The 20,456-nt window shown below is 40.7% G+C and overlaps 1 protein-coding gene across 5 annotated transcripts in view; it reads right to left on the bottom strand.

Annotated features, from left to right (window-relative positions):
* Positions 1-1,282: 1,282 nt before the first annotated feature.
* Positions 1,283-20,456, bottom strand: part of megf11 (multiple EGF-like-domains 11) — a 70,863-nt gene continuing 51,689 nt past the window's right edge. For 2 of the 5 annotated variants that reach the window (XM_044036670.1, XM_044036672.1), the window contains 15 exons: positions 17,133-17,253; positions 15,947-16,110; positions 15,714-15,816; positions 12,761-12,907; positions 11,088-11,222; positions 9,061-9,189; positions 8,353-8,481; positions 7,354-7,482; positions 7,107-7,235; positions 6,785-7,021; positions 6,170-6,339; positions 6,007-6,070; positions 4,839-4,883; positions 3,510-3,728; positions 1,283-2,745 (listed from right to left, as the gene is read on the bottom strand). In XM_044036670.1, the coding sequence (XP_043892605.1) occupies positions 2,570-2,745; positions 3,510-3,728; positions 4,839-4,883; positions 6,007-6,070; positions 6,170-6,339; positions 6,785-7,021; positions 7,107-7,235; positions 7,354-7,482; positions 8,353-8,481; positions 9,061-9,189; positions 11,088-11,222; positions 12,761-12,907; positions 15,714-15,816; positions 15,947-16,110; positions 17,133-17,253 (2,097 nt within the window). In that variant the 3' untranslated portion in view covers positions 1,283-2,569. The remainder of the gene's footprint in view (positions 2,746-3,509; positions 3,729-4,838; positions 4,884-6,006; positions 6,071-6,169; positions 6,340-6,784; positions 7,022-7,106; positions 7,236-7,353; positions 7,483-8,352; positions 8,482-9,060; positions 9,190-11,087; positions 11,223-12,760; positions 12,908-15,713; positions 15,817-15,946; positions 16,111-17,132; positions 17,254-20,456) is intronic. The other 3 variants (XM_044036671.1, XM_044036673.1, XM_044036674.1) reach the window with 2 other exon arrangements.

Below are 20,456 nucleotides of genomic sequence, written 5' to 3'. Positions count from 1 at the left end.
AGACAAACAACCATTCACACCTATGGTCAATTTAGAGTTTAATTTATAGTTCAATTTAATCCACATATTGTTCCACATGTTTTTGGACTGCGTAAGAAAGCCAGAGAACCCGGAGAGAACCACACACACACACGCACACAGGGAGAACATGCAAACTCTTTGTTTCTGAACAGGTCGAGAACCCGGGTCTTCTTGTTGCAGAGATCATTTTATATTTTCATGGTGTAAAATCAAATAAAAACATTAATTTCTTAAACTGTTTAGTAACCAAACAGTGTTGTCTTACTCAGACCTGTGAGGAAGGTGCTATGGGAAATTACAGTAACACACCCTGAAATACTGTACACCAACACTGATACCTGACAACACTGTAGTTAGTTCATTATGACGCTGTGCTATATGTGAGGCTGTGTTTAAGCTGAATCAACTATTTCTCTCTTTTTCTCTAATAAATGCATGTGCAAGCCAATAACTCCACTGGAACAAATACAATGATCTGTCATACATAAAAAAACAAAAACAAAAAAGGTTCTTTCAGAGGGTGTACTGAACTGTGAAGCCTGGTTAATTAATAAAAAATAACCTTTTAAATAAGCCAATTTAACACAAGAACTCTTTGAAAAAATGCCCCCAATTCATGAATGGAGAAGATGTTTTTGGAGAATAATGTGCAGCCATGGATTTCCTCACCCACAGCCTCTAGAACTCAAAACACTTTAGACACTTCATTCAAACAGAGGCAGCACAGAAATTCAAAGCACTCCGTTAACTGGAAGAAAATGTGTTATTTGTCAGAGTGAAATTCTTCATTTACCAGCAAACAAACATTAATTGACCTGACATTTCAAAACTGAGAGCCACAGATTAAAAGAGACAAGTCCTGTCTCACACATGAGATTTCAATTCATTAACTCCATGTGTCAGGATGATTAACCTGACTGAAACATGTGTCTGATGGCAGAGTAGGCTTTTAATTTGAAATGTATGTACCAAAACAACAAGCAGCATTGATATGAAAAAAAAACAACAAAAAAAACTTCCCTTAGAGAATAATAAACAGTCACATAGAATATGATTCACTGTCACCACATTGGTCAAAGATGGCAAATTATCATGTCCAGCACTAATGAAATGCTGCCTGGGCATCGATTGTCAACATGTTATTGCTTCTACAGAGGGTGAAATGACGTCCACAAAGTAAATCAGTCAGTTTAGTTCAATAAAAGAAAGCAGCCAGATACAAACTTAAAACATTTTAAAAAATGTATTTTTTTTTTTTTCGTTTTTACACGTGGTTCCCTTTGTAGATACAGCACAGGGTATTTGTAGGTGTGGAATCGATCGAATGGAACCCTTACTTTAAATTTACAATTTGACAGAGAAAGAAAGAACATTTTAAGTAACTTCAAAAAACGCTTCACAAAATGACACTGATCATCTCACAAGAAGAGTAAATTGTGTGTTATCTACATCAGTGGGTATCCATTATCTGATCATGCTTTTTTTTTTCTTTCAGTTCTAGTGGGACATTGATAAAGATTCACCATCACTATTATAATTTAATAAATAAACATCATCATTTTTTTATCAATACAAAATATAGAAAGGTCAAAGCAACCTCTTCTTACCACTGTTAATATTTCAAAAATGTAAAGTAAGACAAGAAAATACTTTCACATAAAAAACAAACAAAGAAAATAATCACAAGATCTGACGCTAGTGTCAGTGTGGGGTAAAATCCTGTTGAATGTGTGTGTGTGACTCAGTGATGCAATAAATGCACAAACACTGGACACATCTCCAGATACACTGAGCTCTATTTCCATCACAACTAAGTGTCATCATAACGAAGTGAGAATGAATCAAGGACCATTAAGACTATTTTATGATTTATCCATGCTTTATCAGACTCCGCTCACTCTCAGCTAAGTTTCCATGTTAAACATTTAGATCGTTGTTCTCTCCGATATGACAGAACATTTCTGAGTATAAATAATCCTGAACACCTCGAATCAGCTGCGCTAATCTGCAGCTGCTGCATGGTGAAGATCCATAAAGTGTGGTATCTCTGTGTTATAAATCTTTGCCTGCTTTGACATGGTCAATGTTGCTATACCTTTCTTCCTGAGGAGAAAATTACTTAGAGGATATTATAAACACTTGGCTGCCCTTGAATAATAACAACCTTAAACCATGAATTAAAATGAGTTTGAGTATTACTCTTTCCCTTTAAATAACCAGTCCAAACAATCCGTGTAAGCCACCCTTGGTGCTGTTTGCCATTATGTTCCACTTCAGGTGGTTCATAAAGAGGCTGGGCAGCAGTTTGAGTGATTAGTTCCATGAGAAAATAAAATGGATGAATGGTCGCTGGTGTGTGAGACACTCCTTCCTCCCCTCCCTCCTTCAGGGACACAGGAAGATTGCGATTGAGGGAGCCAAAAAGAGCAGGGTCCAGAGGAGCTGTGGCTGCCCCCTTCCATCTCAAAATCTCAGTATCTAAACCAAACACATACAGAGACATTGGGAGGGCTTTTCCATTAAGAAAAGTTGGATGCCGGCACGCCCTCTAGAGCAGGGAGCTGGGGCTTTCTGGGGGAGGCGGGGGTGTGTGTGTAGGGCTGTGACGCATGGGCAGTATGTCATAATGGCCCGAGATGTGGCTGCTGCGGGGAAGGTCATAGGGGCTCTGGGAGAAGCCAGTCGCCATTCCATTAGGTCCCTGTAGGACACTCACAGTCGGCTCTGTGGTAGTTTGGGAAAGAAGGAAGACAACAATTGGAGAAGTACGTAATACTCAGTGCCCCCATTCAGTGCTGGTATTCACATTCGTCCTGAGTGATCCAATCACATCCAGATCACGTTAAGTACAGGTTTGAATGGTCCCAACGCTGAGATACGATCACAGGAACCGCAGAGGTCCCATATGGCCACATTCATGAGCTGAGGACAGAATAGTCGACGGCAGTAGTTTCAAAGTGTTTTTTGCAATAACCAGTGCTACAACCACACAGTGGTGTAGTGACTAGCAAGGTTGCCTTGCAGCAAAAAGACCTGGGTTTGCGAATAGCCATATGATTTATTTTTTCTAATGGTTAAAACAATTTTCTTTTGTCTCAGTGTCCTTCTCTGTCACTGTGCACACGCACATGTTAAAAACATAATTTTGTCATGCCATCAGTGCGGGGAATTGAGGAAGCCCAGATCCGATCATATGTGGTCACGGGAGACACTTAATGGCAGGTACGAACCACTATTCACGCGTAATTGGATCACTGAGGACGGATGTTCATACCAGAACTGAACAGGGTTAGTGAGACAGAGGAGTAGTAGGCACAGGCTGAGGAAGAAGGAGAAAGGAGATGTGCATGCAATAGAAAGGCGGCTCACACTTCCTCTTATGAAGGTTTACAAAGTCCACACAGGCTCACAGCAGGTGTCCTGACCAGAGAGGCCACAAACTGCAGCACCCTGCTGAGCTCCACACATCACAGCAACAACGCACTCACCAACATCATAGACATTCCTGCTTGCACTACCCAGGAGGGTGGCAGTGCCTCCAAAGGGCACTTCACGGTGGGAGGGAGACTTCATCTCTACATAGCTGCTCTCTGTATGTTTGCAAGCAAGCCCTGGTGGGTCTCTAATGGTGGCATATGGATTCTCACTGTTCAGGGAGCAGGAGCTGTTGCTGCACATGGAGCCCTTGATGTAATCTGCAGTCGCCACTAGACAGAGACACGCAGCACAACGCAGTATCAGCAGAGATGATTTAGCAAAGGTATATTCACTCACAACTTGTTCACTTTTAACCATTAACAAAATGTCAATGTTACACGTGTAACGCTAAATCTGCACACAGGAAGTGATGCATGTTTTATCAAGACAGATGAAGGGAACAGGAACATTGCACTAGGCTGCAGAAAGGTTGGAGTTTGACTGAGAACTCAAAGAAGTGCCAATGTAAAGTTTCAGCAGTGAATTCTACTGCTCAAAAAAACTGGTCTTTCAGCAGTTTGATGGGTTAAATGCTTCTTCACCAAAAGTTATATGCTGCAGCTTTAATTACAGCTGCTGTAATTATAACCAACATTTATAACCAACATTTACATAGACACCCCAGTTTGGCCTGGAGAACGGCAATACAAATCTTTGCCATTCTGAAGCAGTTTTACTTCTTTTGTTTCTGACAGGTGACAAATGGTGGTCTACAGTCATCAGAGTACAGAGGGGAAAGAGAGGAAGGCTAATCCCATCCATAACAGTCTCATCAGTCCGATAAGAGGCCTCATTAGAAACCATAGCAAAGCTCCTTTAGACCCCAGGGTCTCTCAAATTCACCACCGACTGCAGGGTGGGAGACAAAATGATGTATCAGGCACAGAGCCATGGAGAGCAATTACCCTTGGAACAAAACTTCAGCCCACCATGATCTTGTCCAAAGTGCATTGAGCTTTCACATAAATCACAGGGAATATGAGGACATGGGATTTTGTGTCACAGAAATAGCAGTTTCACAGAGGAATAAAAGCCAAACTGATACATGGGGTGCTGGACACAAAAAGATTTGTAATATTGTTGCTGGTGAAGTCGAAAAGAATCACTCACACAGTATTTATCTACACACACACACACAAACACACACACACACAGACAGACTTGTACATAATTCTCAGTGAGGACACTCATAGACTTAATGCAATCTCTGGCCCCTTACTCAAACCTTAACCATCACAACTAAATGCCTAACCCTAAACCAGCCACAAAGATCGGTTTGAGTCACAGTTAGTCCACACAGTCTGCTACACACACACAGTTTTTCACAATTAATTATTTACCTTTCCTCGGCCCTCGCTGCGTCTGCGTCTCCCCTTGTTGAACATCTACAACAAATGTCAAATCATTAAAGTCAAACAGCTTTTATGAAACCTCTCAATGTGAGAACATTGACAGGAAATCACTCATTAAAGTACAATTTACTATGTCTCTTTTTTTGGAAGAACATGAAGACTGTGAACTTAAGTTTTTATTGAATGTTTTACTCGCTTGTGTTCACATTCCCGCAAGGCTTACAAGTTTATACTGTATAATCAATCGTGGTCTTTTGCCAAACAACCAAACACCATGAATAGAAGACAAGTCTGTTTAAGGCTATATCACTCTATTAGCCCAATACATCAGGATGAACATGCACAACATTTGTCATTATGATTGACGTGCTGTGTGCAGACATCTGACATAAAAGTGTAGCAGGGCAACACTTTTTTTTTATTTTTGAGTGCTACTTAATTAGACTGGAATCAAAAAATCAGAAACACAGATTTATTTGATTTGATTTAATTTATGGATTTATTACATACAGTATAATATTACATATTAACACTATATTAACATTTATAAATCATTATATCATTATTTTAGTTTATAAATGTAGAGTGGGAGTATTCTATCACTGCAGTGTGTTTTACACTGGAGTCCAAAAGACAAATGCACCCATCTCTGTTAAAAACTACATTATGGTGTGCTATGATGTGGTTTATTAAAAACTACATATGAATGCTACATGGGTGGTGGGTGTTGTGAAAATACTGATGAGATATGAGCTATGATTAAGTCATTTTACTGCCACACTTAATGTTCTATAATCCACAGAGCAGGAGTGCACTGCTTGACCCAGTGTAAGCCATCACAGAAAAATGTGCAACTGGGGAAAGTGAGAGAAGAATAATGAGCTCACTCTGACCCCCTTTCACCCCTGCACCAGTGATTTCTCTGTCCCACCTGCATAACTTATCAAAAATCAGAGCAAAGGTTATATCTAACCAGAGACCCTTTGGTTCATCTTCATTCACAGCAGGGTAGTAGGATCCCGGGTTCATGCCAATATAAGGTCTGTACAAATGACATTGCTTTTTGACTTTGAAGTGACACAGAATCCCACACCGTCCACATCCAGTATGTATGTGTGAGTGGTGAATCATGAAAATAGAGCGTTAAAAAACCAACCTAAGTCGTTAAGGTTGCAGTAGGCTCTCCACTCTGAGCCATTTCTGTTCTTCAGGGTGCTCGACTGCGAAGAGAAAAGAAAGGCACAGCTTGGTGTTTCTTTATACTGTAGTGTGTTATAGGGATGATGTTTTGTGGAAATACAGAGGAAGAGTGATCATACCTTGAGGATCAGTGTACCATCCAGGTTGCTGGAGATGGTCGAGACGACATTACACTGGGCCACCGTGTGGTAACTGGGGTTGGAGAAGCATTGGCCGCTGCTGCTGCTGCTGCTCTGGCTCTGATTGACCTCTGCAGCACTGGTCCTCATTGCTACTGTGCTGCCACACTCTGCGGGTTCAAACAACAGGTTCAGAGGATTGTGTGCACATGCATATTAGTTTATTTGTTTATTTAAACATGATCAAATAAAACATATTGGCAGAAGAATACCAACAAATCTGCAACATTTTTTTTAAATGAACAAAAAAATAAACAATCATTGTCATCAGAAGGTCACAATGTACCAAATCATATAGGTTAGACCTTTTCTTTTTCTCTGTCTGTCTCTTTTAAATATCTTTTCAACTTATGTAATCTTCTACATAATTTATTTTCATAGGTAGTAGGTAGCATTTGTTCTTACAAGGGGCTTTTAGAGCCTGTGCGAAATAAAAATATAACGTTTGTTTTTACCCAGAATAAATAAAATATAATGAAAAATATATATTGTGAATTTGTGGATAAAGGTTTGTTTAGTGTTTGTCATAACAGGTGAGTCTATAAAGTCTCTTACCGGAGAGGGAATAGTCAGTGTTAGTGATATGCATTGCCTGTGTGTAGGAGACACTGGGCTGGATCTCATGACCTTTGTCCCTCTGTCTCTGTCTGTACCACACAAACAGAGAGAGCATGGCCATGATGATGAGCAGGAGAAAGATGATGCCCATGACAGCCCCGGCCGACAGGCGCTCCGACCCTCGTGCCGGGCTAATCTTGGTGTACGGGTTCAGCTCCTCCATCATCAGAGCTGCTAAAGGGAAAACACAGGTTGCAGGTTGTTTCAACACTGTGTTGGAGTGATAATATACTGGAGAGCTTTGATGATATAATTGTACCTTGATCGCAACGAATGCCTTTATAGCCGGGGCTGCAGTAGCATGTTCCCGTCACATAGTCACAGGTGGCATTATTCAAGCACTCACACAGCTGCTGGCAACCATATCCAAATGTACCAGCAGGACACTCTGCATGGGAGAGAGGCACATGACTAAATTAAAGCACTATGAGTGTGTGAGTTTATGGAACACACTCACACACATATACACACAAAGGGTAATTTAACATGTGCTGGACCGACTCAACTCTGCTCACAGCTCGTCCCAATGAAGCCAGTTCGGCAAGCACACTGGCCACTGATGTGGTCACAGTCTGCTCCATTTTGGCAGCGGCAGACCTCTGAACAATCTCTGCCATAGAAACCTGAAGGACAGCCTGAGACAGGGATGTACAAAATGTCGGGGTGGGAGGGAGGGCGGATAAAACAAAGAGAAGGGAAGACAATGTAAAGAATCAAGGTCATATTGCTAAGGAACAGGGAAATCAATATCTTTCAAAGTCTCTGCAGCATACTCAATGACAGGACAATAGGACAATGACAATTAATGGAAATGAAACATTTCCTTCTTCAGCAGAAAACGCATGTATGCTGTTACCACAGAGGTGGAGACAAAGAACAAGACAACTGGATAAAGCTGGATATAGATGTGAGAGAAAGAAAAATACAACAAATGAGATGTCTATGTCCAACAGCAGAAAACATTATTCCACAAAAAAATAAAAATAAAACATGAATAAACCCTTAGGGTGATAAATAATGGAATTCATATTAGTGGAATGATGTTGATGATCTGCATTAGTCTTTTGGTGAATGACTGGAATGCATAATAAGAAAAACCATGAAGTGACCATTAGTGTTGTTGTGATGGGTCTCTAAAAAAATGCAAATTAAAACTTAATAATATATATAATCTATATATATATATATATATATATATATATATATATATATATATATATATATATATATATACACATAAATATATATATGTGTGTATATATATACATATACACATGTATGTATGTATATGTGTGTGTGTGTATATATACACACATATATGTATATATGTGTATATATATATATACACACAGACACACACACACACACACACACGTATGTATGTATATATGTATAAATAAATATATATATGTCTATATATACATACATATATATCTCGACAGCAGTTCTGTTAGACGGCCAGTAGGTGACAGTGTGTGTCTGCAGACTGCATGTGAGCGACTCACGCTGTGTACAGTAGAGTCCAGTCCAGCCTGGGCTGCACCTGCACTCGCCATCGTATGCACTGCACTGGGCGCCGTTATGACAATTACATGAGTTGAGACAATCGGGGCCCCAGTGTCCAGAGGGGCAAGCTGCAAATTCAAGCTCATGGTCACACTGTCAAATACAACTCTGTGTCCACATTTGAGGAAATGCCTAGATATTCTCAGCATAATGTAGATAACATGCAATATTGCCCCAAATACTTCATACAAATACTTACAGAAAAGCCAGTGTTTTGTTTTTCTGCCAGCAAACCCATTATTTTTGTTGAGAAATCAGTGAACCGCACAGTAAATTACTGGTAATGTAACTGTCTTTCTGATTGCAAGGTATTTTTACGTAAAGTAGTGCAATGCAATACACACACATACACATGCACGCACACACGTCAATTTCCCACATCATGGCGGCTCATGATCTGCTAATGATCTTTGGCCTACAGTGCTGTAAATCAAAGAGCATAATGCATTACGACAATCATTTAAGCAAGCTGTGTTTCACATCAGCGGGGATTGAGGGTAGAAGTTGGAGTGTGAAGGGTCATGAAAATTGATCATGTGTCCAGAGGTAAGTGTGTGAGAGAAATTAGGAGTGGAGACGGACTACAAGATCAGGGAAATTAAAGAAACGGAGCAAATTAAGCACAAGAGGAAGGAAATAAGCGATACCCTGAGAGCAGTCCTCTCCTATCCAACCAGGGAAACATTGACAGGAGCCATCGATGGGGTTGCATGTGCCATTGTTGGTGCAGAGGCAGATCTCGGCACAGACCCTGCCATACCTGCCACTCGGACACACTAGAACACACACACCCACACAAGTTTCACCCATAAGCCTGGTCTCCAAGTAAAACTCAACAACATTACGACAACAAAGTGTACGAGTAAACATATTTCTCTAATGGATGATGCTGTTTTATTTGAGTGGACATGAAGTGATCTGTTTAGACAAACAGAGGATTTGATCACTACCTCCACTGGCACAACTGGCCCATTTACAGTCACTGGAGTGGAATGAATGATGTGCCTCTGAAATAGACCATGTACACAGACCACTGTATACATTTTTTATGAAATTAATATTTCAATGCTCTCTAGCACTATTTAATAAAAGATGTCACTTTCAAAATGAAACCTCCATTGTGTTTTCTTGTTGGACTGTGGGGCTAATTGAACCAAGGTGTATCTAACCATCAGGATCAGGGAGCTGCAGTGACAGCAGATACATCAAACGCCTCATAGAGCGAAAATAGCCCAGTGTTGGAAATATCAGATAAGGTGGCTGGCTATAAAAGAGATGGGTCTAACTCATTTTCATGTGGAGTGATTTTAATGATTACATTTCAACTGGCTTTCCCCTCTTCTTGAGAGCTCTTTCAAGCTTCTTCAAGCAGGTTGTCATTAGGCCACGAGGTTGCCTCTCCTATACGGCTGCTTCTGGGGATTCAAACCTCAACACACCGGGAGTGCTTCATTAGGCTGAGAGATTGTGTGCCGGACAGAGGACATGTGACGATGCCAACGGGGAGCAACAAGGGGACACCGTGCATGTTTTTTGGCCACCTTTGTCCCTCATGGCTAAACGCCCGCTCACCAGTAATTATAGTCCAGACAAATTAGGACCAGCTCTCATTACTTCTTTTTTCCTATACTTCAGCTATCCTATTAAACTTTTATTTGTAAGACACTGCTCAAAGCCATAAAAGAGAATTCAAACATTCCCCATTGCCTATCTGTAATTTATAAAGATGTATGTATGTATATTATAAGATGATTGAGTATTGTTATATTATATATGGGCCAAATATAATAATATTAGTATCATTATAATAGTATTATTACATGACATTTTCCCCTCTTTTTTTATTTTTTATTTTAACTTTTAACATTTTACGTTTTAACACAGACGTACAATGAGTAGCTATCTACATCATTAAATAAAAGACATTACTTTTTATAGGAAAGCATTTTTCATATCCTGTGTTGGCTTAGGAAAAACAGTTGTGATAAAAATTATTTATAACTCAAGTGCAAGAACAACAACAACACAAAGGCAATTCAACAAGATAGTTTTGCCTGGCTGCCTCGAAATCAAAGGGTAACCAGGAGAACACAAGTGCTAGGTCTTTGTCTCCATATGCTGTAAAAGTGAAACATTTTACATGCACCGTTCATTGCACACTCAGGAAGGGGTGCAAAAAAAAGAAAAAAGAATTCACTTGATGTATCCTTCATTTAAAAAAGTGTCTCTCAGCAATATTCAGGCTTATGTTGATGGCGAACTATTGCTTTCTTCTTGGTCTGGGTTTCACTGATAATAGAAATTATTCAAATATTTAGGGCTGAGATGACAGTGGGAGAAGGTGCAGGTTATACGTTGATCTTATTAGAGCAGGGACTATACTGCACGTATGTGTCTATGTCCTCAAATAATGCTGCCACAAAGAAAGTTTAATTTCATGTTACTGAGGCCCAGAACGTCAAACTGTATTGTACACATTATTCTATGTTGTTATAATTAATGCAATTTTATTGACAATTTAAATAATTTTTAAAATTATTTTATGATGAAACCAGCTGTCAAGACATTTTCAGATATAAGCTGTGCTTAACATTTTTCTTAAACTTCACAGTGAATTCATTTAAGACTTGATGAAACAGAAGCTAAAGGTCAAAAAGACACAGCAATCACTTACCTTGATTGCACAGAGAACCAGAGAAACCGGACAGACACTCGCAGTGGCCTGTGATATGGTGGCAGGGCCCGGTGCTGTGGACACACTGTGGACACGACTGGCTGCAGCGGTGGCCGTAGAAGCCTGGAGAGCAGCCTGCAGCACGGCAGGAGAAAGAAAATACGTCAATAAATGTTGGCTGCAATGTTGGCTGTCATTCCACGTACAGTTGTATGCCTCCAATGACCAGTACAGTCTCAGATTACACTATTTTCTTCCCAAACATGCCGTCTTGATTCTTCTGTATAAGTGATGTTAACATTTGAATATCTAAATCTAATTAGCATGTTTTCATTTTGTTTGTCCCAGTGATTGAGATGGTGAGATATTTTGTTGGAAAAATGAAGCAAGTTTTTTTGTAAGCTTACAGTGACCTTGACTTTTAATCACCAAAATCAAAGGTCTTATTTAACGTCTCTGTACCAAATTTGACAAAATTCCCTTGAGGTGTTTGTGAGATACTATAGCCACCGTGCACAGCAACCCTCAACTTTGACCATCAAAATGTGTGACAGGGACAGATGGGTGCACGGATGGACACCCAAAAAACATGATGTCTCTGGCAGCCACGGAGGCATAATAATCATGGCTGAAAGAATTTGAGCAGAAAAGACAGCAAGGGAGAGAGAGAGAGAGAGAGAGAGAGAGAGAGAGCAAGGGAGAGGAAAGGAAAGTCAGTCACTGTATTAATCACTCTTATTTCATCTGCCAGAGATGGAAAAGTAAGATATTACATTTTATGTAATATCTTGAGAGTAGCTCTATAAATACCCGAAACAGATAAACACACAACTGTGTATTAATAACATGGATTTAATTGAAATAATTATGAATTGAAAAAAAATATTATTCTATTCTACTGCTCTAAGGCATTATACAGATAATTGCACAGAGATTGTACAGGATTCAGAGAGTCTTAATTGTGCAACCATGATAAGAGGCTGTAATCATTAATAAAAACATATTTTCTTCTCAGGATAGTTACATTCCTGTTTTCAAACAGTGATTCTGGAAAATTGAAAGCATCTAGTGTAAATGTAAATCATCAGCCTTTGGAGACGTGTGTAATGTTTCAGTTAAAGTTTTAACAGCGGAACTGCGGCGGTGAGGATAAAACAACCTGTGTTGATGCTGAATATGGACACACAATCACATCACAGGCTTGTGACTGTGAATTTCACTCCCAATCAGTGGACGCATCACTTGAGTGCAGCTTCAGACCGATCTCATTCAGAAACCAGAGATGGCGCTTCCAGTGAGCGCGCCCTCTGATGAGGCTTGGGTAAAGACTGTGAATCTCCCACTGAGAGTTGGTAATTGAGGACAGGGTAGGGGGTTGTGCGTGTGCACACATGTCTGTGTGTGTGCACACATGTCTGTGTGTGTGTGTGTTGTAATGTTGTAAGGCCACTGTTATTAAGTTATAGCACTGATGAAGGGTTTACACTCGAGCAGTTGGGAGCAACAACCAAGTGCTTCTCCTCAGCTGGCTCAACCTTCAAACAAGTTCCTCCAAGATCAAAGCAAGGTCAGCTCTCTGATGGAGTGTGTTACTGTACCACCTTCAGTCTCACTCGTCTCTGATAAACTTGACAGAAAGAAGGTTGCCTTTATATAGTAAAAAGGAGGCTCACTTCTTTTGCAGGAGGTGCCTCTGTATCCGGGTGCACACACACATGTACCGTCCTCTGGAGAGCAGGATCCTCCGTTCTGACAGGAGCAGGTGAATGAACAGTTGGGTCCCCAGAAGCCTTGTGGGCACACGTTGTCACAATGGATTCCTGCAGACACATTACAATGATAATTATTCGGCGAATGCACACTAAGTAGGAAAGTCTGGTGTGTTGAAATATATTAAACAGTTATAAGAACAACACACCACCAAAGCACAGCATCTACAGTGTCTGATCACAGCAGATCTGCGGAGAGTTATACATCCAGCATGGATCGTTGATTGATTTTAGTCCTGGATGAAGAATTTGTAGTTTGGTGTGTGTTTTATTTTTTTTAGTTCAGCCCACCCGCTCCGACTCCTGTTTCTTTTTTCCCGATGTATTTTATTTTTTGATCTGACTGAGGCTCCCTGCCAGTGCACTGTGTTGATTAAGAGGGTTGGGTCTCCAGAGAGGCCAGGCTTGTCTTCCATTCTCTTTCAGCAGAACCGGGGTAGTGTACAGTGCCGAAGGGAAGTACTCAGGCTACAAGCACACAGTCTGGATGTGTCATTGCGTGTTTGGCATAACTCCAACCAACAAATGCAAAACACTGCATCAACACAGAGCTCTCCCCATGCACATGGATGCATTAGCACATTCATCAGAGCAACACATTTTCTCTCAGCCATAACCCTGCCTTCAAAATACGGAGGGGCAAAATGACATGTACTATACTGTACTACATACATATGCTCAGGTTCATAGAATAAAGTACATTGCTGCAAACGCAGACAATAGCACACACACACACACATGCACGTAGTCACACACTCCAACACACACGTTGGCACTCCAGCAACCTTTCATGCATCCGCCCTTAGTTCGAAGCCTCATTTGATATTTCCTTTGAATGAGAATATCTGAGAATGGTGAGGTCGTTAAAGCAGCATTAGTGCAGTACCTTTGAGTTAAACCTGGACTAAACTCTGGGGACTAATGTTGTACAGTAACTAGAGTGCCTTAGGGCTCGGATGAAGGTGTAACTGAGAGGAAATGTTGCCGTTGATGAGGAAGGGGCATGGTTGCAGTGATTTAGTTAGAAACCCAGCCGTGGACTTCAAAAGGAGGGCAAGGCTTGTGCATGTGTGTTTGAGGTTCTGCTAGACCAGGCAGAAAAAAAAAATGCCTTTACTGTCAGAAAATGAATGCGGACAGAGCATCACACTTTTCAGTCTAATGGTGACAAACAGAGGGGCTTTGGATGCCTAGTGAGGAAGAAGAAGAAAGAGTTAGAGAAGCCAGAACTGAAGTCTCTTCAAAGGAGGCTTTTCGCTGAGAAGTGCCAATGTTCCTATTATCCACTTTGTACAGAGTGAGCAGGGCAGTGCAAACCTCTTTCTTTCTCTCTCATGTCATGTAAACACACACACACACACACACACACACACACACACATCACCTGCTCTGTCATATGAACTATAATCTCTTCAGAAATAAAAGGTTGAGACCTACTTAATATGGACTAGCACCAAGCTCCTGCATCAAGTGGTTACTCAGTTTAACATCTCCGTTGGCTGATGTCAGACTTACAACAATCTAGCAACAACTTAAAGGGTCTCAGACTGCTTAGCCACTTACCCGCACACATTCCTAGAGTCCTAGACTTCTTGACAGTCTATGCAAACCACACGCTACAACAAACACCAAGTTGACAGCAAAGTAAGATATCGTACCAACTCTGGGGCTAGTGTGCGCACTGATGATTACAGCGAAAAACAAACAAACTAATCACACAAAAAAACTGTGTTTGTGTAAACGGCTATTTTATTCAATCTCTCACTTAGTCCTGTGACAAATCCCACATCTCCTCTCTCTAGGTGCTCCTTCCTTCAGAGAGAATACTGACAAGCCTTGATGATTCAAATATGTATGTGTTTGTCTGGCCCACTGGGTTGCACACTGCCCCCAGCCCTGCACCCTGGTGACTCAATTACGGCAGGCAGATGGTCCCGACCTGTGTAGGATTCAGAGCATGAGAGCCCCGTTTTGCTAGAACTGCTCTTGCAGATAATAAAACCCACATTGTTTCCCAGAATAAATGCCCTAAGCTCAGGAGGCTGGATGGAAGGTGCTCCTGAGATCTCACAGGCTTGACCTTTCCTACTGAATCTATTCCTTCCCTGACTGCACCTCTCCACCCGGCTTAGAGACCAGGTCCTTACCTAACTCCCTGCATTTGACATTCAGATGTGACAATACATTTTTGAGCATAATGATCCTTTCACCCTTGCTGTGACATTCACACTTTTCTGCCACCTGCTCCTTCCCTGTAAGCAAATGTTTGAAATGACAAGCAACAAAGAGCAACATATGTTCACATAAAATTAAACATTGGGTGTGGAGGGGGATCATAGATCAAATAGAGGGCCCAAGAAAAAGTGAATCTCCTATTAAATAAATACGGTATATACATACAATACAATAATACAACAAGATCCAAAAATTAAAACATCATAGGGTACATTTCTGTGTTTAAAAGTCTTGAGAGCAAAGGTTTGATTTAGTCTCCAAATATTTATCTGCTAAATCATGTAAGATGTTGTATATAACCAATAATGGACACACTACACGCATGACTGCATATCAGCATCCAGCGTCTAAGCCAAGAGAATTCATTTCGAGCTAAATTCCAATCATCTCTCACTCACATACCCCGTCAGCTCAGTAGCAAAACAAATTGAACATTTAACAAAAACACTACTTAGACATTCTGTTGACACACTGTAAAACACTCACAAAGTGCAGCATGTTTTCTGTTGGGGGATATAAATATACCTGACAAGCATGTTAAGACGCTGAAGATTTTCAGCTAGTTACACAGTTTAAATGTTGTCTCTGTTCTTGAATGTTCTTTTGGAGGAGCAGTACTGACCTGTCCAGCCGGGATAGCAGCGGCAGTAGCCACTCACTGGGTCACAGCCATCGGCATGGGTACAGTCACAGCGCTCACGACACTCCAATCCATAAGTGCCATCCTGAAAGTGATAAAGACTGACTGGTTTTAAATGGGTAATACACACACACACACACACACTATGTTGTATGGAGCTCCAAAAACATTCAGGGCCCAAATGTTTCCTCCTCTCAGCTGGTAGACACACTTACAGGGCACGACTCATCGCAGTGCTCCCCCCTCCATCCTGGAGAACAAGTGCAGGTGCCATCCACGGGGTCACAGGCAGCTCCATTGGCACATAAGCATGTTTGATTACAGCACAGGCCCCATGTGCCACTGGGACAGAGGATGGAGCAGTCCACTCCCTGCCATCCTGAGGGAAGGAAAAGCAGAGACATGTCAAACTTAAGACATAATTTATTTAAGTTTTGTACATACAGCTAGATTGAAATTAATAATTTAAAAAGAAAAACAACCAAAATAATAGAATAGCGCTGTGATTCCCAACCTGGGATTGAACCCGCGAGATAAATCTGACGATCGACTAAAGGAACAAGATTATATGAAAGAAAGTCATACTTTTGATATAACTTTCTTTTGGTTAATTTGGAGCTTGGACCTTGGTTGACAGTGAAATATTTTATCTTTATTATTATTATTATTATTATTATAATCATTATTATTGTTATTATTATTATTATTATTATTAATAATAATAATAATAATAATAATAATAATAACAATAACAATAATAATAATAAATATTATTATTAGTGTTGCTGATTACTACTGGGTAGATGAACATTTGTGGATGGTCGAGAATCTACATCCAGACTTTTTTAATACTAGCACTAATTTGTAAAAGTTGAAAAGCTAATTTCAACTTTTCATTTCATATTAATTATGCAGGCATTTGGTTACAATGTATTGATCAGAAGACGTAGCAGTAAAAGAAAAGGAAAGAGGTTGGCATTTAGGTCTCTGCACCATCCCAACACAAGAGCTGTCCCTGTAGATTTCTGTACCAGACTATTTTATTGTTATGACTTTATTCAATAGTTGAAAGCAAACAGGGGAGGAAGAGACTCAGTATTGAGATTGAGTAACATGCAAGAGTTATTCCCAGCTGGACTTGAAGCAGGTAACTTCACACTTGATCGAATGCCTTTGCTGAAATACTACCACCTCTTCATGGCCTGTAAAAATCATTCAACAATAACAGTCTGAGAAGGGAAAAGTTCTTGGGTCGAAAAGCTCACATCTCACATGTACACAAAGGTTTGTACCTTAAAGACGTGAGTCCTCAGGTCGATGCTGTCTCACTTTAAAAGGTTATAAACCAAAAACAAAAGTGTTAAAACCAATTGACACCCCAATTTGCCAGTTGTACTGTACCTTCCCTGCAGATGCAGGAGCCATCAACGGGAGAGCAGGACGCATGATTATGGCAGGAGCAGGTGGACATGCAGCTTGGTCCATACAGACCAGGAGGACACACTGTGGCACAGTCCTCACCCTATGGTATACATAAAGTCATGAGACATGAAATAATCAGCATGACAATAAAATCTGCCTGCCTGTGGCTGACCTAAAACAGGGACAAAATAATCTGCACAGATGCAAAAAAAAAGATCCAGACAGTTCACTGTTTTTCTCAGTGAGCTGTTTTTAGACCAGTTATATCGGTAAACAGGATGTGGAGAAATGCAATTGTGAAATTGAATGGATATATGACTGTAAGTGTAGTTGAAGAAGACAGATGACTCTTGATCACCGCATTTTATTTTATCCTGGCCCCCAATTATGCAGTCTATATAAACTGACAGCACCTATTGCCTGCTATGCCTCAGATTTGGCAACTCCCATTCCAATCCAATTTCTCCACTTCTCTTTCATTATCTCCTGCCCTCTCACTCTCTCCCTTTAGCTTTCTCTCCTAGGGGGGTCTCCCCCATTTCATCAGTGGAGAGACTGGCAGAACTCCAAGCCCAGAGAACCCAGACACTTCTTCAATTCCTCTCCAACTACTGTCAAATCTATGTGTCTTTTTAACCACTTTTAGATTAAACAATCATTTATGATACTGAAGTCAACTGGAGTCGATTTTCTAGCCTGGTGAAAGATGCAAAGATTCAGTTACAGATGTCCATACCAGAATGCAGCTAGATCGCAAACTTCTGTTAAATAACACCAGTTATGATGGTGCAGCCTGTTGCCATCACATTAGAGTGTGCTGTCTAAGGGCACGGCGTAGTACTCCTCTGTCCTCTGCAGCTTTCTGTAATTAAGCTTTCTCTGCTTTAAAAGCTGAGCACAGCCCACCTCCACTAGACTTGTCCCTCCCTAAGCTTGAGATCACAGCCAGTCTAAGGATTCACACATCCTTCTCCCCAAACCCTGCGTTGAGTGGCAGGTGACACAATGATTTAGAGTTCCAATTAGTGGCCCAGTGGAGTCCTGAGTGGCTCTTGCTTCACTCACCAGAGCACCGGGGACCATTGGCCGCTCACTGCTCTCATTATCATTTTGAACTCAGTTTAAACAGGAGACAGGAGGAGATGTGCCAGTGGACGCCAGGGGCAGAACACACATCTTAAAACATCTCTCCTCCCTCGAACTTCACATAAAAAGCGGCTGTCTGTGGATTAAATTTTTATCAATCGGTCGCAATAACCTTTGTTCTGTTGAAAATGACAGCTTCAAGACTGCTAACAATAGCAGTTCAGTTACAGTTGTTAAGTGTGAAGAGAAGTTTAACTGGCCAGGGCATGTGGATGGATAAGGGGTGGGGTTTTTAGGCCAGTGGAGATAATTTACTGATGACTGGACGCGTGGATAAAATTTCATGCAGCCACAAATGACCACATGGATTTTGTTGCATCCATGGCTGCATCAGATTCCACTTGGTTTAACCCTAAGGGTGCAGGGACCAGTGGTTGGTCTGCTCTCAAGTGGGAGAAGGCAGCTCTCTCGTTAGTTTACTGATTCATATTCCTTCTGAGCTGTGAAGGATAGAAGTCTGTATGTGGAGAATCATTATTAATACACGGGCTGTCAGTCCATTGCATGGGATCAGCAGGACCTTACATAACTATGCAGCCAAGGAGGAGGCAACAATCAGACTTGATATGATGAGACACAGTCATGTCGTTCTTGTCCAGGGCACCTAAATCATACATATTAGTATCTAACAAAAAAAATGTTCAGGTCTTCTGACAAATCATTGATCAGCCTGGTACCTAGTGAAACTATGCAAATGGCCCACTAATTACCAATCAGTCTCACCTTGTAACAGTTCATCTAACTTCTGGAAGAGTGACTGCTGTTTAAAATTCATGCAGGATGACAGAAAATGAACCTAATAATGAAGCAAAAAAAAGAAAGAAAATGGTTTATTTGCACTACCTACACATGCAGACTGGAAGCCATTTTCCACTGTGTTCCTATTCCTGATATTGAAGTGTCAATAGAATATATATTATCTGTAGAAATAGGAGAGAAATGCTACTGTGAGTACATTCTGCAAATTGCAAGGGACAATGCTTGAATAGGTAACATGTAATCACTTTGTCCCAGTCAAAAAGAGCATGTCCAATTACTAGAGCTAAATCAAGCGTGCAGGAGCTCAGTCTGCTCCAACACTTTGCTTAGTTTACCCTCCCTCCATGGTGGGACTCCAGAACAAAGATGCAGTGGGTAGGCTTAGTCCTATCAGCTGTCCCCTAGAGAAATAATTTCACCATTAATCTTAGCCTCAACACCATAATCAGCCAAGTTTAAAAAAATCCAACTGCATGATAACTATCACGAGCCACACAAAAGGCAAGACCAAAAAGTTACGCACCGACAAAAGCCATGATCGCACCTCTAGCTCTCTAACAATCTATGTGTTGTTTTCACAGCAGCAGCTTTGTTTAAAAAAAAAAAAAAAACGACCATGAGTGCCCCACTCTGACACACAAAAATTGTCCATATGAGGTGTGTCTGTTCCCATCTGACTGCCTCCTTTTCTATCCAGCTCCTGCCCTCTAGGTCTGTTTAATGGGTCTGGCAGCCTTTCCAAGCAGCCGCCAAAAAGAACAGGTGGAGCAAATTAAGACACAGTCTGCGGCCTCGCTCGGTAGCTCAATTCACCACAGCAGTCCGCTGTAAGACACAGGCAATTTCCACTGAAATGTAATGCTGGCAGAAATGTTCCCTCTTGGTCTCTGTTGCTCTGTAACTTCAGATTGCAAGACAAGAAATACAATGGGAAAACTGATTGAAGTTACCAAACTAATTTGACAGTTGTAAAAGGGACAATGTAGCTGCAGAAAAACTACTAAAACAAAAACCTACTATAGGACAGGAAGTTTCTCCCTGTTGGTGATTGAGTATAGATCTAAATTTGCTGATGCTGTTATCAAACAACTAAATATTATGACTGCACATGGTTGTAGTTGAGATTTAACCCATGGTAATTTGCTATGGGAATAAAACACAACTCCTCATATGGACATCCTGGGGGTTTGTGTGTTTATAGGTCACATATTCAGGCTTTTAAAATGTGGGGTTTTATTTATCTTCTTATGTATTGTTGAGTCAAAGTTATGATCCATTTTATTCCCTTTAGAATTTTTAGTGGTGATATAAAGTAGCAATAATTGTGCAGAAGTCACAAAATAGAGTTCTTCTTTTTGTTCATAAAAATGAGCAGAGTGAAATTTGAACTGTGCCAGA

Source organism: Solea senegalensis, linkage group LG10 (assembly GCF_019176455.1).
Source record: "Solea senegalensis isolate Sse05_10M linkage group LG10, IFAPA_SoseM_1, whole genome shotgun sequence".
Taxonomy (NCBI): Eukaryota; Metazoa; Chordata; class Actinopteri; order Pleuronectiformes; family Soleidae; genus Solea; species Solea senegalensis.
This window is presented reverse-complemented; position numbering and strand designations above follow the sequence as displayed.